Source organism: Diceros bicornis, chromosome 12 (genome assembly GCF_020826845.1).
Source record: "Diceros bicornis minor isolate mBicDic1 chromosome 12, mDicBic1.mat.cur, whole genome shotgun sequence".
Lineage (NCBI taxonomy): Eukaryota > Metazoa > Chordata > Mammalia > Perissodactyla > Rhinocerotidae > Diceros > Diceros bicornis.
In genome coordinates this window covers 57,379,907-57,396,589 of record NC_080751.1, presented here as the reverse complement: position 1 = coordinate 57,396,589, position 16,683 = coordinate 57,379,907, and the positions used below count along the sequence as shown (strand labels likewise).

Genomic DNA, 16,683 nt, shown 5'->3' with positions numbered 1-16,683 from the left:
GGGCCTGTGGGAAAGGACCAGACCTGAGCTGTTAGGCTGAATGTTAAGTTTGAAGGTAGACAGGGAGATGGGCTCATCGGAACAGGCCTCGCCGCTTCCCCTGACCCATTGACTCCGCTGAAACAAGCCATCCTCCTTACATCTGGGGAGACAGTTTAGGGCAGTGTGTTGTTGCTTCACCCTGTTAACCCTAGAAATCTTCTGGTTAAAGTGACCCCTTATCCCAAGTCTGGCCTAGGTCTGAAGACTGCAGAAGGATGGTCACAGTAGGCCTGGCCGGCTGGGGAAGTGGGAAGAAGACACGGGGGCTGTGGGAGGGGCTCTGTGGCCTGTGGGGGCCAGAAGGCAGTTCTGTGTGCTCTCTTTTAGCTCCAGCCAGGTTACCAGGTCTTTTCTCCTTCAGGGAACCTGGGGGCCTCAGCCTGTCACCTTCCCCTTTAAGCTCTTCCTCCATGACTGTTGATTCCGGCCTGTGGAGTGCAGAGCTGTAAATCCACAAATGCTGCAGCCCATACACTGTAACGTGTCTGTGTCCACTTAGACCTTCATGACCTGGCTGAGAGTGTGTGTGCCCGTGTGCGTGCATGTGTGTGTAATATAGTTCATAGTTGACAATGTGTGTATATAATAGCTGATGTATTTATATGGGAGTGCAGAACTAGTGCCTGTGGCTGTTTTCTGTGTTTGAAACTCGTTGAACCAAATTAGTTTTATTTTAAGGAAGGGGAAATAGTAGCGGGGAGAGTGTAGGAAGACGGACTCTTAGCAAGATCACTCGTGATTTCCCAATGAGCCTTCATGATGCCCTTTTCAAATAAATGTTAATGTTGTCACCACATGGTTCTCTATTTTATTTCTTTAAAGTAAATGGTTTTTTGAGATGCAAACAGGATCTGAAAATACCAACATTTACTGCTGACATTTAGCCACCCCCACCTGCCATCACTTTGCTTGCCTCAAAAGGAAGGAGGGTAGGGAAGGGATGCTACCAAGATGTAAACTTGAGGCCCAGGATTCCCAGCATGGGAGCATCCTTTGACGGGAAGGCCTGGGCCATTTCTTCACTAAAGTGACTGGAATCTAGCCCCAGTTCATGTCACCCACATTGGGGGAGACTTTATCTTAGGAATCTGGCTTTCTGATTCCCCTTACATCAGGATTTCCCAGGGTGCACTCCAGTTTTCTTTAATTTTGAACTTCTAGAGCATCAAGATATGGGGGTATATATGTAAGGCCATACACAGATGTTTCCCAGCTGGCTTTGATCTATACCGTCCACTGGTGTGTCTAATGCAGTTGACATGTACGTGTGCATCTCTGTGTATATAAGTATCTGTGAGTCTCTTTTGAATTATCAACGTGTGTGGCTGCCAACCCATGACCCCAGCATTGTGAAAACACCATAGGGACGTATAAAAGAAACACAGCCCCTGGCCTCTGCCCTTGTGGAGCTTAGAGTTTCCCAGAGAGGAGAGCACAAGACATACATGCAGCAAGAAACTGTGTGTCCTCCAGCAGGGGACTGGGGGGGCTGCCCACAGAAACACTGACTATGAGCAGGCTCAGCTGGAAGAGATCACAGATTTCCCAGTGGAAGTGGACTCGAGCCTGGGCTCATGTTGAAAAAACAGTGACATTGACAATGGTGGGAGAAGGTGGGGAATTCCAGGCAGAGGTGAAGGAGGATGAGACAAGAGTGAGAAGATCAGTGGTAGAAACATGGGACATGGGTTTGGTAAGAAAAGTGAACTTCATTGATAAGGGCCCTGCATGCCATGCCACGTAGTTTGGAATTGATGGAAAATTGGGGTAGGGTAACTTTTTTGGTTCTTGAGCCAGGGACTGTGGGGAGAGCAAGATTTTGTATACCTTCATATGAGGAATTTGTGTACAACGGGTTGGGGAGGGGAGCAACTGGAGACAAGGAGACCAGTCGGTTAAGAAGCTGTTCTGATAGTCGAGGCCTGAGCGCGGAGCACTAAGGCTGAAGAAGGGCTGAGGCTGGGCAACATGGGGAGGAGAGAGCTTGAGAGAGAGCCCGGTGGGCTGGGGGGGGCGGGGGAGGGGGAATAGAGGACCTCAAGGCTCGAGCCTCAGGGACTGGAAGAAGCATCTGTGTATATTGTGTTGTATTTATACAGATGTGTCTCCATGGCTGTGTATCTGTGTGGGCGAGACCATGTGTTTGAAAATATTTGTGAGTAGCCTGGGAGTGCAGTCAAATCTGAACTAATACCAACCCTCAGCTCGCACACTTAGCTTCTCAGTCATAAAAAGATCACACCCATTTTCTCATTAATCCTCACAATAGCCCTCACACTAGGGCTAGTGTGGGGTGGATGAGAGAACTGAATCTTGGACTTCATTCAGAGGCTTGCCTAAGCTCACAGATAGCTACGGCTACAGGGAGGCATTACCACAGCTTCCCACCTCACAGCCCAGAGAGCCCTCCCAGCTGCGGGTGGGCTTCATCAGTGTCGGGCTGGCTCTTGGAGTTGGACAGAGAAGCCAGGGTCACTCCTGTAGGAATCCTGCCTTTTGACGCATCTGCTAGCTGAGCAGTCTCTCCCCACCCAGTGGAAGGTGGGGAATGTAGCCACCCTGAGCCATCACCCAAACTATTTGGCCCCTTGAAGACCCATCTATGGGGGAGAGTACATTCTTTCCCTTCCTACTATGTCCTGTGTAACAGACTACCACTCGGTCACACGGAAACCATTATGTCTCTCCTCCGATATCTTTTGCTCTTTATCTGATGGATATGTATTTTTACTTTATTCACCCAGTCGACATTCAAAGTCAGAGTCAGATGTGAAACTGGAAGGGTTTTATTTCCTAACTACACACGGCGGGAAGAGGCCGAGCATCTGCCGCTATCACGGCCCGAGCAAACAGCACACCCAGGCTGCGAGGCGGCAGGAGGCAGGCGAGGAGCGGGGCGTAGGGCCGACTCCCTGGGGAGAGAAGCCCCTCGCCCGCTGCGCCCTCACTGGCCCTTCTTGTGGGCGTTCTTGATGGCGTTTTTGAACAGCGTCACCAGGGGCGTCTGGCTCTTCTCGGAGCTCATGAAGCCGCCGTAGCGCTTGTCCTTGGGCGGGCTGCCCCAGCGGAAGTGCTCCATCTTATAGGGCCCCTCGTCCTTCTTCTCGGCCGCCTCGGCCTCCGCCACCAGGCTGTACTCCAGGCCGGCCGGGGCCGCCGCGGGCTCGGGCCGCTCCCCGGCCAGCTCCCGCTTGAACTCCAAGGGGAAGGCCTCGGCCGACTCGTCCTCGGCGCCGTTGGGGTACACCTTCACCGGGCGCCGCTTCTTGCCCACCGGCTTGCCCCAGCGGAAGTGCTCCATGGAGTAGGAGCGCTTGCCCTCGCGCGGGCCCGGCTCGCCGCCATCGCCGCGGGGCGCGGGGCGGCCCACCAGCACCACCGCCTCCTCCTCGCGCTTCTGGCCCGCGCCGCCGCCGCCGCTGCTGTTCCGGCGGCCGAAGCGGTCCCAGCGGAAGTGGCCCATGACGTACTTCCGGGGGTTCTCGGTCGGCGGCTGCTCGTCGCCGTTGCCGGGGAACACGGGCGTCTCGGCCGAGGGGTCGGGCCTGCAGGCCCGGATGCACGCCTGCGGGAGAGCCGGGCGAGTGAGGGCCGCGCGCCGGCAGCCCCCCCAGCACGCCCTCCGCGCTGCGCCTGCGCCCTCCGCGCCTCCAGTGCCCCGCGACCGTCACCACGTGCGGCCCTCGCTCCCGGGGACGCCTGCCCTCCTCGTCCTCTTGGCCCCCACGGACACCTGAGACTCAGCTTGGGCATCGCCTGCTTTGTCCCTGTACCCCTTGACACTTCTGCCTGGCAGCTGCAGCAAAAACCCCATGCCACTCCTTGGTTTACTTGTCCCATAGCTTTTGCGAGCAGGGTCACCGTCTTCCCGTTATACGTCTGATATATAGGAATTAATAAATGGCGGGTGGGTGTTAGTCGTTGGGACTTAATGAATATTGAATAAATATATTTGGTTCAGTTTGAGTCTGGGAAGGACATTGGGCTGAAATTTGGGGTAGAATCTCCCCAGGTGGGAGAAGTACAAGTCTGGCTTCTAGGGCCTGTATTTTCAATAATGCCTCAACCCTACCCCAGCGATCTGCAAACCTACCCCATGCCCTACCCCAGCTATCTCCTTGTACCATGCTTCAAAACTTTCCCATGTCCATCTGGCACTTTCTCTGGTTCTTTCAAGACTTCTGAGCTGATCCTGTACTTTCCCCAATCAGTGAGCTTTGGGAGGGGGTTTCGCTTCCCTGTCATCTCATTCTGACTGGAGGGAGGGATAGAAAGCCAGGATTATTTCCATTGCACGGGTCATGGAGTGCGTGTCTCTGCTCTCTGTAACTAGACAACTCAGCTGTGGTAAACATTTGCTTAGGAAAATGACCTATACGCTGCAGCCTTGAGTTTTCAATTACTCAAGACTGCAAAGGAGGAAACAGAAGCATCCCACCCACTCTTGAGTTGGGAATTTCATACTCTGGGAACTTAGAATTCTAACACTGCAGAATATTAACAGTGGAAAATAAGAAGTATTTCATACTCCTCTCCCCTGGACACAGGAGAGCTCAGAGAGGTGAAAGGACCTTGGCAAGGTTCCGTAGCTCACAGGACTGAGACTAGAACCCATGGGCTCTGATGATGGCTGTGCTCTTTCCCTGGTGAGCTCTCAGGAGACGTTGTGCAGTGGGTGTCTCCAGTCAAGAGCCTCTTGCATCTCTCTGAACTAGAACTCACAGAATTCCCTGAGATCATTGTTTCTATTTTGTATTCCACATGCAAACTGCTCTGTGTTTTTGAGAAAGTCTCTCTTCACCTTAACTCAGCTTCTCCATTGACAAAACACAGAAGGTAGTGATGTGCGTTCCATCTTCACTACGCAGGTGCTGGCAGCAGGGTGGAACGCGCTCACCAACACCAGCAGTGTGTCTTTTAGTCCTTGCTTGGTATCATTTCTCATTTATGCCTCCCAATACACACACACACACACACACCCTGTGGTAACCTCGCGGGAGTTCCAACCTGGCACAACGGGCCTTTACATGCTTCTGGAAAGGCTGCAGGAGGTCAGTCCTCCAGAAGAAGCATGAGCCATTGGGCACCAGTTAGAGGAAAATGGCACCTGGGTTTTTCCTTCTCCCTTTAGAGATGATTTGTGGTACTACCTCGCTGGGGTTGTAACTGGTAGTAGATAAAAAGGGAAGAAAAGTGGAATGCAGATGGCAAGTGATATGAGGTTATTTAAAAACGAATAATTTGGAGGCTAAAAGATTGAAAATGTAGGATCAATTGAGGGAGCAATTATTGTTATTACTGTTATTAGTATTGTTATTATTATTTTTATGGCACTATCTCTAAATAGCTTAAATGGAGTAGTGTCCCCATACAAGGAGACAGGGCAGGAAGCAAAGATAATCAAGCCAAAATTGTGGACCAGACCCATCTGGTCCTGCTTCCTGAAGCTGCTTCCTCCCCTCCTTGACCCAATTCTGACTTCACCCTAGAGATCTGTTCCTGCCCTGGGTTGAGTATCTCTGGGAATGAATCCAAACCCCTTTCTTTTGTGCTGTCCCAACCCCAGCCCCAGTCCCACCTGATGCCCAAACAAGATGGCAGCCATGGCCCACATACCAGCAGGTTACTTTCCGTGGTGAGGTCCTGACACTGGCTGGTCTCCAGGCACCAGCCACGCACTTCCACGGAGGCCTGAAGCAGCAGGGCCAGCATCAGAGCCCCCGAGCGGCTGCCGCGTTGTCTCGGCATCTTGCAGGCAGGCTGAGGCTCTGCGGAGGCAAACAAGATTGGTGGGACCCCTGCAAGGAGCAGAACAATGTTGGTCACTCACCAGGAAGGACTGTGAGCCAACATTAACAACACACTCATTTGTGGAGCTCAAGGCTTTTTGAGGACAGGAGCAGTTCAAGGAGAAGGTTGGTGTGCAGAGTGGTGGTGTGAGTTGTGGTAGAGCGGAGGGGAGTGGGACCTGGGTGAACTATGTGGAATTTCCCCTTTATCTCCTGTTAAAAATCAGATCTGAAAGGAGATAGGGCTGGAAGCTATTTTGGGGGTCATTTGGTCCAGCCCGTTGTTTAAGAGATGGGGAAACTGAGGCCCAGAGAGAGACAATAACTTGGGTGTTCATGACAAGGTGAGGCTAATTTCTCCTTTTACTAGCACGGAGCTTTCCTATTTCACCACCTACATGAAGCTATAGTTCTAACACTCCAGAACCAAGGAGTAACTTGGGAAAGACAAAGGATTCTGAAGCTCCTGCTCGATGGTCTTTTCCCTCCGCCTCCACCAGGATCCTATCATTCCTCAGAAACTCTTATTTCCTATGAATAGTAGGTTTGCATAAGCACAAATAAAACCTCTGGCCAACTTAGCCAAAACCACAGCCAACCCAATTTGATGTCCTGTACACAAACCCCACAAATGATCACTATCTCCCACACCCCGGCATCTTTGGAGAGATTTACTTGTAAAGCACACCCCCATTCTTTTAAAACTGGCTCATCTTCTGAACATATTACATGTCAGACCTCTTGTTCTCTGAGTCTCTCAAATGTAGTCCTAAATAGCTGGACTTGAAGATGCTGTAGGTGTAGAAGGGAAGGAGATGGACAGACAGAGCAGAAGGGAACTACTTCCCCTTGTGGAGAAGTCAGGAAGTACCTCTGGGCAGATGCTGAGGCCAAGAGGTCAAGATGCGGTAAAGAGTGGAGCCAATGCTGCCCTTTGCCCCCTGTGCCCAACCCTTTCCCCAGCCCTCTAGCTCTCATGCTGCCATGTCCCCCCTCACCCAGGTCAGCCCCCTGAAGTGACCCTGAGTTCTGTCATGAGCTCGCCACCAACCCCACAATCATTTTGGATTTTAGAAGATCTTCTCAACCAGCTGTTAGGAAGAAACCTAATTAGATGATAAAAGTAATTTACATTAAGATGTAGGTGACTAATTGTCTCTCCTAGTGGACATTTGCATTTTAAAATGTTTACTTAAAGAAATCTCGCATTTGTGGAGGCATGGGCCAAATCTTTTTTATAGGGAAGGCTTTAGAAGTGAAAGCTCTCCTTGGTTCTCATTGTCTACTTCAGGAAGCCACTTCCTTCTCTCTGCCACACCCCCACTCCTTTCCCCAAAAGCTGAGCCAGCTCAGGGCTCCCTTCTGAATGGTTGCCAGGCACTGCCTATTTTCAGAGCAGCCATTAGATGGCACTGGCAGCCAGTGAGCTGGCCCATCAGTATCTCAGGCTGAAGGGGCAACTGAGAGAGCACTGGTCAAATCGTAATGTCCAGTCATGATGGGGGACAGGCTGCTCCTGTTGTAGCCTTTTGATGCTCCAGTTCAAGTATGAAGCCTGAACTTGGTGGACAAGGCAATTTACATTAAAGCTCTGAGACCACACAGCACAGAAAAATGCCCAGATTTACAAGAGAAGCAGAAAAATGGTAGTTATATATCACTGTGGGCAAGTGTAAAAGAACATATTAGTAGAGAAAGAAGTAGAATCATACAGGTCTGACAGTTCTCTCAACTATATTTAAATTCTCCTCAAGATTGGCCATTCCAGAATGATCTTTTTCTAAAAACCTACCTCATGTGTTCAGGGCTTTCTGAAAAGCCCCAGAGAGCATTTCCTCTTCTTCTGCTGCATTGGCTGTGTTGCACAACATGGTAACATTCTCACTCCCCACCCTCTCAGAGCTCCATTCTCTGGCTAAAAAGTTAGATAGTTTCCTGAAAGCAACTTGTTTTCTTTTTGCTTTTGTGTATTTTCTATTTTTCTACAATGAAGAGATATTACCTTGTGTCCTTTTTTTAAAGCAGTAATGTAACCAGGAAATGTCAAAAGCTGTGCTTTTTGAGGGTAAGGAGAGTGTTACAACCCAATAATTGAAAGCCTTAGAAAAACAAATAGAAATTTGTAATTTGTTAATCTTGACATTAACTTTATAATACAACTACATTTATTAGAACTTCATATGTGTAGGTGAATTCTCTATGAGCTAAACAAAACATTTTGTTTGTTACTCTCACATTGCTCACTGGCCATGCCCTTCTGTAAAGATTAGAGGAGCAGAGGCACGGGGTTTTGTCCTTGCACCATGATACACGTGCATCAAGTCCTAAAACAAAAGTGTCAAAGGAATATTAACTCCTTAAATAAGCCATAATCTGTGCATATCTTCACAGTTGACAAAACAAATGCACGCTTTTACTTTCCTTGGCTCCTTCCAGCCATTCCTTGAGAACAACCACCTTCCCACTTATACCGAAGAATTTGGGGGATCCAAATGCCCTGCAGACTCTCCCTTCTTCCCTGGAGACCCCCCCTTGCCTGAGCCTCTGTCAGCTCAAACGGCTGCTGCCGCCCTGCGGCCTAGGGTCTGCGGGATGGGAAGTGCACTCTGCAGTCCTATGGAGGGCACCGACATGGCGTTTCAGGACCTTGGACAGTTCCCGACTGGGCGTCCTCTTTTTTGCCCCAGCTGGGAGACCCGTGTCGCTACCGTGGCGCAGCCACGTCGAGTGCTCTAAGGTGGGCAGAAAAACGAGGATTCTGGGGTCTGAATCCCAAAAAGTCTGGAATGCAGGGAGTTTATTGTGACTTTTAGCCTTTTCTCTCCTGCCCCCTTTCCAACGTTAATTTGCGCCAGAGTTATATGGTGTCCTTTAAGAAGTGACACCTCCCCAGGAAATAGAGAGGAAGAGGAGCCAAAAGACCGGGCTCTCCCCAGAAGGCGGTAGGAGTCTCAGGGGTTCTAGCAGCCCCACTCCCCGGAGGAGGCGCGGCCGCCAGCTCCGGGAAGCACCATCTCCAGCGTGGCAGCCGTTCGCTCACCGGCCGGAGGCTGGCCCTCGCCGCTCCGCTGCGGGCGGCTTCCCACGCCGCACTCAGTGCAGAAAGTTTTCAAAGAGCTCAGGACCGAAGCGAGGCAACGGCGCCTCGAGTCCGCTATGGGAGCTGGACGAGAGCATCCCGAGGCCCCAGGGCAGGGGGTCCCGGGGGGAGAGCTAGGTTCCGCGCCGGGGCGCCCTTACCTGCCGCGGGGAGGCTGCTCTCTGGGCGACTCCCGCTGCGCCGGGGCAAGGATGCTCGGCGGCCTCTCTCGGTCACTTTTCTTCCGCTCTTTCTCCTCCTTCGCCGCCGTCTGGTCCTGGTCGCTCTCTTCTGTCTTTATATACCTACGGGGCTCGCCCGTGTGGGGCGCTAAACGAGAACTTCCCGGCAGGGCAGCGTAACAAGCAACTCCCCCGTCCATGGGAAGGGGGGCCATGGTGAGGGGGGTTTCCAGGTAGGGGTTGAGCGCAAGGGCAGACGTGCCTGGAAAGGAGGCTGGATCTCTGCCCCCGGAGGCTGGAATTAGCACTGTCCGGCTAAAGGGCGCACCTGGCACCTTCAGGAAAGAACTTAATTAAGGACGGTGTTGGGTCTCCAGTTAGGACGAGCGGGAGGCTTAGCACCCCAGTGTGGCGCAGGCCTGGCGTGCCTGCTGAGGTCGTTGAGAAGAGGGTGAAGTTACCTGTGTGCGCGCTTGGGCTGGCATCTGCCTCATTGGCATTTAGAGGTAAATATCACCGCAGAGGCAGTACGTCTGTGATGCCTCAGATTTCCCCAACTTTTGGAAACTGATGTGAAGAAGTAACCGGGACTCACAATCCCCCTGTTCCAGGTTGGGGAAACCGGGGGCAGAGAAGGTGAAGAGTCACTCACTCACCTGAGGCTCAGAATAGGTTGCCTTCCGGGGGCATGACGGTGAGTTGCACTGCCCCCCTGGGACCTGCTCCCCGAGGGCTTAGTCCAGGGCAGGCTCCTTCCTGTGCCCCAAACCCCAAGGAAAAGGTGCTGTTAACCTTAGAATATTAACACGGTAGGGAGTGCTCTGTGAAGAGCAGCTGAAGTACTTTCCCTCTCGCCTCTGATCCATCCCTGTGGCAATGAGCTGGCAGAGTGGTCTGGGGACTCTCAATCTTCTCCAAGCCTGGCCTTGGAGCTCTGGCTTGGCTCTAGTCCCAACTGTCAGGACAGGGAGGAGAGGACAGCACTCAAACCTGCAATGGAAGAGACTCTCCCTCAGCCCGGAGGAAAGAAGCAAAAGCAAGTTGTGAGGAGTCATGGGGGTGAGAGAGAGTGTTGGAACCAAACTGAACTTCAAATCAAGGTGCTTGTTTAATCTGCCAATTGCAGGAACTTTACTCCCCATCAGATGCTCTTTTGGACTCCAACACTCCCTTGAGAATTTTTGGTTGGTGACATTGGCTTTATATTCAGCAATCCTTTCCTTTTGGGCCACAGGGGAGGTCCAGGCTCCTTACCAATAAACAAGGTACTTTATCACCTGGCCTAGGCCTCTTTCCAGGGTCATCTCCCACCTCCCCATCTTGTGTCCCGGCACTTCCACCATCCCCAACATTCCCACCCCCATGAACACTATTTTCTCAAGCCTCCACCTCTTTGTTACCCGCCCAACTAAAACACCCTTCTTCTCTCCAGCCACCCAGGAAAATTGGGCTCTTGCACTAAGATTTGGCTCTTTATCATCACCTGTTCTCTGAAGCCCTTCTTGGCTGCTTTGTCCTACCTGGGACGTGAAACACAACTTTCTCTGTTCTCCAGAGAACCCCATTCCCATCTCGTGTGTGCACGTAGCCTTCATTGCTAGAACAAATTCCGCTCTGTCTTCCATCTTCCCTCTTCCATGCATGCCTGCCCCTCCCACTGCCAGGCATGTGAACCCTCTAAATCAGATGGGGATTTATCTTATTTTTCTTTGTATTATTTTTATAACTTCCAGAGGCAACTGGCAGTAGCAGAAAAGCCAGACCAGGAAAACTCCATACTGACCCAGCTTCTGTCCTCCTCCATCAGCCCAGTTCTTAATCACATGCAGCAGAACCGAAAGGCCATCGAGCCACGTTTAGAGTCAGTGGGCAGGTTGGAGAGCCAGGACCCAAAAATGGGAAGGGACAAAATGTGGCTGGAATCATGGCCAAAACCAGGTCATTGATTGGATCCAATGAGAAAGAAAACTAGACCACTACTGGGAACAAGAGGCCACAAGTGACAGTCACACCACAGGCATTGGACATAGATGTCACTTCTATCCCCAGAATAAAAAAAAAGTGAGAGGTTGCCATTCCCACTTTGGCTGATGCCACCAGAAAGGACTGACCACTGCCCTTGCTGCCCTGTACCACTAGCTCCTCTTTGAAAGCCTGGAACAGGTGCCTCTGATTGTCTGGGCTAATAATACGATTTTTCCCCTTTATTCTGATAATGTGGTGAGTGATATTGTTGATTTTTAGTGCTACACCTACCATGCATTCCTGGATTGAGCCCAGTTTATGATGTGTTATCTTTATATAGCACTGCGTTCAAATTGCTAATATTTTATTTAAGATTTTTGCATCCATTTATGAGATTGGCCTGTAATTTTCCTTTCTTGTAGAATTCTCGTCAGATTTTGGTATCAAAATTATGCTGTCCTCATGAAACAAGTTGGAAATCTCTCCTCTCCACTCCCACCCCACCCGCATTTTTTATAGTTTAGTAGAAGAATTTGTGCATAATGGAGTTTATCTCTTCCCTAAATGTTTAGCATGATTTATCAGTGATGCCATCTAGGTCTTTAAGGTTGTTTCTTTGTTGAATGGTTTCAAATTACAGATTCAGTTACTTGCATGGCACTATTCTAATTGTCTATTTCTTCTTGTGTCAGTTTTAGTGAGATGTGTATTTATACGAATTTGTTCATTTCATGTAAATTTTTAAATTTACTGGCTTAAAATTGTTTATTATATCTTCTTATTATCTTCTTAGTGTGTATGGTATCTGTAGTTATGGTCCCCTTTCATCTCTGATATTGGGTGATTTATGTCTTCTCTTTTTTCTTGATTAGTTTTCTTAGGAGTTTATCAATCTTATTAGTGTTTTTAAAGAATCAATTTTGCTTTTGTTGATTTTTCTCTATTGCACGTACACTTTTTTTATTTCTGAAATTTCTACTGTTATTATAACAATTCTTTTTTTATCCTCTTGAGTTGGACATTATATCAATGCTTTTACTTAGACAATTGATACTCAACCTTTATTCTTTTTGATATATGTATTTATGAGTATAAATTCCTTTCTAAGAATGGTTTTAGATGTGTCCCACAAGTTTTGATATGTCATATTTTTATTAACATTTGGTTTAAAATATCTTCTTATTTTCATTGAGGTGTCTTGATTGACCTATGGGTTATTGGGAAGTGTTCTGTTTAACTTCCAAACAGTGGAGATTTTCTAGTGTTGTTTTGAAACTAATTCTTAGCCTAACTCCCCTGTGGCCAGACGACATGCTCTATTTGATTTTAGTCCTTTGAAATCTGGGGGGGCTGCTGCTTAATGGATGAACTTTTGGTCCATTTTGATTAATGTTTCATATGCACTTCAAAAGAATGTGTTCTATGGTTGCTCAAATATTCTATATCCTCTCTATACCTATATCCTTTCTGATTATTTATCATTTTATTCTTTTACTTACTGACAGAAGTATGTTTTTAAAATCTCCCCATTATTTTTGTGGATTTATCTACTCCCCATCATAAAAACAACTCTTTCTAGAAATCTAACAGTGAACGTGGAGCAATGGTGGAGGGTAATATAGGATCAAGGATAAAGATAGCAGAAAGGTACTAGAGCATGGTTGCATGCTGATGGGAATAATTCAGTAGAGAGGGAGAAATTGATGCTGCAGATGAGAGTGGGGAAAACCAAATAATCCAAGTCTTAAGGAGAAGCAAGATGGGATCCAGAGGAAGAACCTCGCCTTCAAACAGTGGAGGACTTGCCTCTTCCATAACAGGGGTGCAGGAGGAAAAGGAGGTGCAGACACAGATAGACTTGTAGGATAAGCCATGGGACAGTGAGTGGGCTTCTGTCTGTACTGAAGCTTTTACCTTTTAACCCAGGATTTCCCATTATCCTGAGGAAATTATCTAGCAGTTACACTAAATGCGGTTCAAGACTATTCCTACAACATTGTTTATAGTAGCAATAAATTGAAATAAACTAAACGTCTGTAGTAGGGTATAGTTATAAAAATATGGTAAAGCCATACAATGGAATAGTCTGCAGCCATTCAAGATAATAATGTAGATATTTAGTTCTAGACATAAAAAATGACCACTATCTGCTGTTAAGTGGAGAAAGTATGATAAGATAAAATCTACATAGAGATAGAGATAGAAATAGAGATAGATGTTAAAAGATACCAAAGTGTTAATAATGCTTGTTCTGGTTATTTAATGCTATATTACAAACCACCCCCAAAATGTAGCGGTTTAAAACAACAGTGTTTATTTTTCTCATGGATCTGCAGTATGGTCAAGGTTTGGCAGGACCAGCACGTCCCTGCCCCACGTGGCATCAGCCTGGGCAGCTTGAAGCCTGGGGTCTGCAATTATCTGAAGTCACTCACTCACATGACTGGCTCCTGGGCTGGGAAGACTCAAACAGCTGGGGGCAAGAAGATTTGGGGCTCCTCAGACACGTCTCGCTATCTCTATGCAGTCTTGCCATGTGATCTCTTCAGCATGGCAGTTTTAGGGGAGCTAGACTTCTTACACATAGGCTCAGGCCTCCCAAGCTTGCATCTGGAGGCGATTTGCTCTGCCAAGGAAAGAGGGTGGTGGATGGTCAGCAAGGGCTGCTCAGAGAAGGGGATGCTGTGCTGTGCTGAGCCCTGATACAACAGGTCACCAGGATGAAGAGAGGAAAGGCATTCCAGGCAGATGGAACAGCATGTGCAAAGGGCTCAAGGCAGGAGAAAACCTGTCACATTCATGGAATGCTGGATGCCTGTGGTGGAGGGAGAAAGAAAAGACTGGAAACAGAGGCAAGAGAGGAGAAGGTAGAGGACCATTTAGGGATTGAGTCAGAGGAGAAATCGGACCAGATTTCTGTAGCACTGAGGAGGATGATCAGAGCGGAGGGAGCCTGGAGACAGCAAGGGATGACCAGAAGCCCAGTGCTCTGCTCCAGGGCCTGGAGGCCAGTCCAGCCAGGAGTGGGAGCAGTGAGTGGGGAGATGAGGCAGAGGCAGGTTCATGAAATACTAAGGATGTGGCATCAGTGTAGGGGATGGAGTCATGGACACTCCCCTGTCTGAGGTTGACATGGCTGTGCTGTGGCGCAATGCAGTGTCATGGTTAAGAGCACAGCTCTGGAGCCAGACTGCCTGGTCCTAACCCCACTCAACCACTGCCTCGCTGTGTGACTCTGAGCCAATTCCAAACATCTCTGTACTTGGTTGTCCCATCTGTGAAATGAGGGAAATGATTGCACCAACCCATGTGGCTGTCATACGGAAGAAATGAGGTAATACGTGTAAAGATCTCAGAGCAGGACCTGGCCTCTAGTTAGTTCTACACAGTGCTAGCCTTTATCCTTATGACTATGGAAGTGCTGGCCCAGGAGAGCCCAGCCTAGAGTGGAGGGAGGGAGGATGACGGGGTGGGAGGATGACGGGGAGGGAAAAAGGGAATGAGGGAAAGAGGGCTAGAAGGATGGAGGCAGGAGCAGACACGGGGTCTTTGGATAGGATAGCTGAGGAGTCTGTTTGGAGACCCGAGTGTGAGGATTCCTGGGCTGGGCTGATGCACTGACACCTGGCTGCCCTCGTCATCCTGGCTTTTCACCTTAGAAGGTTTAATTGGAAAAGCAATGTCACCAGGGTGTGAGTGCGTTACAAAGACAGGTGTAGAGGCGCCACCGCAGGGGAGAAAGAAGGGCTGGGAGGACAACAACAAGGTTGCGGTGGCTGAGAGCCCAGCAAGGGGAGGGGGGCGCACAAGGAGAGTGGCCTTGCCCGCAGCCTCCAGGCGCTCGGGCTGGGCAATGGGGGCCATGTCACTGGGAGAAGAGAAGACTTAGGGACGAGGCTGCCACGTGCCTGCGTCTGGCAGACTGTGCTGGAACAAGCACGAACTCAAGCCTTGAGGGGCAGAGTGGGGATGAGCAGGGAGGAATCCCAGCTCCCTCCTGTCCACCCTTCTTCACTCTCTCTCCACAGTCCCCGTGGACAAGCGGTGGCTGCCAGCCCTGCCTCGTGTCAGAACAGCTGTCCCTCCTCAGGGCTCGTGGGGACCAGCCGGGGCCCCCGTGGGAGGGAGAACTTCATTCCTGCTGCTGTCTGGGTCAGAGGGGCCTCAGCCGGCTCAGCTGGTGCCCCTTGTCTGCAAGGGAACGGCTCCCATGGTCACTGTGTGAAAAGTTCCTGTCAACGTGCTGGCACAGAATTGGTGCTCAAGAAATATTTGCAGATAGTGGATTGGAGGGGGGGAGTGAATGAGGAAGGGAGCCCGTTTAAGCCTCAGTTTACAGAAGCTCGTGATTCTCTAAAACCCTCTCCAAACTTCCTCTGTAGGATGTATGAACCTAAAACAGAGAGTGCTTCCCCTCCTCACATGGTGTCTGAATTAGAAACGGCCCCACATCTGCCCCTTTATGTGTGTGTCTAACGGGGAGGTGGGGATGGGAGAGGAGGGACTCAGCCCTCCCTGGTTGCAGCAGCCCAGGGACCAGGGGCAGCTTTGGGGTGGCTCTGGCTCCCCATGATCCAGACCTAAGTCACTACAGGCTTCTTGCCTTCCAGTCACTTGCTCTTTCAGAGATAAGAAGAGAGGACACTGAGTGTCCTTCTACAGGCGGGCTCATGGGGGGCTACCTGCCCGATGTACCATGGATGCTGAGGAGAGGGGCTTCCTGAGGAGAGAGCGAAGCGGATTTGGAGCCTCTGGGTGCAGAGCAGGGAGCAGGATCCGGCCCCGCCCCAGGCAGACCAGCCCTCCCTGCAGAGAGGAGGACCTGTGGGAAGCCCACAACAGGGCGGATGGGGTGACCAGGGTTTCGGGAGGGGGTCTCTGCCCAAGGACTGGAGGAGGGAATGGAGGGCAAGGTAGAGAGAGAGACTGGAGAGGAAGGGACAAGCTGAGGGCCTGGCCAGGGCTTGGGGTCCAACTGGATGCTGGGGAGAGCGGAGAGAGAAAGAAGTCGGCAGGATTTCAGTGTGGGGCTGGGGAGCGGACTGGGAGGAGTGGACAGGGGGATGGGTTGGGCGTGGGGAATCGCTGAGACATGTTGCCTTTGAGGCAGCTACTGTTCAACCTGTTCTCTGCCAGGGCCAGTGGGCGCCCACACAGGGTATACTGGGAGGCCACCAGGTGTGGCAGGGAAAGTGCCAGCTTGGAGTGCCCACATTTGGTTCTATCATTCATTCCCTCAACAAATGTTTATTGACCCGAATGTGTGCCGGGACAGACCAGGTCTGTGCTCCCAAGGGGACTTCAGCTCTAGGGAAACTGATAATAAAATAGTCAACAAATAATTATGAATTGTGATAAGTACAATGAAAGAAACAGAGCAGGAGAGGGGAGGGGAAAAGCTTCTTAGCAGAAGGAACAGAGAATGCAAAGGCCCTGAGGCAGAGAAGATAAGAGGGTTGCAGGAGCTGCTGGAGTAGGAGGAAGAGTGGGGAGCAGCCCTTGCAATGGAGGGACATGCGGGATGGGTCTTGGAGGCTGTAAAGGTCGTTAGATGACGACAATTTTATGCCAGGAACACAGGGAAACCATTACTGGATTTTAAGCAAAGGAGTGACAGGATCCAGTA

The 16,683-nt window shown here is 50.1% G+C and overlaps 1 protein-coding gene across 1 annotated transcript; it reads right to left on the bottom strand.

Moving 5' to 3' along the window:
* Positions 1–2,601: 2,601 nt before the first annotated feature.
* Positions 2,602–5,790, bottom strand: POMC (proopiomelanocortin). Its single transcript, XM_058550680.1, has 2 exons — positions 5,659–5,790; positions 2,602–3,607 (listed from the first exon to the last, which is right to left on the bottom strand). Exons 1-2 carry the CDS (start codon positions 5,788–5,790, stop codon positions 2,987–2,989), a joined length of 753 nt encoding a protein of 250 aa, XP_058406663.1. The 3' UTR covers positions 2,602–2,986.
* Positions 5,791–16,683: the final 10,893 nt, after the last annotated feature.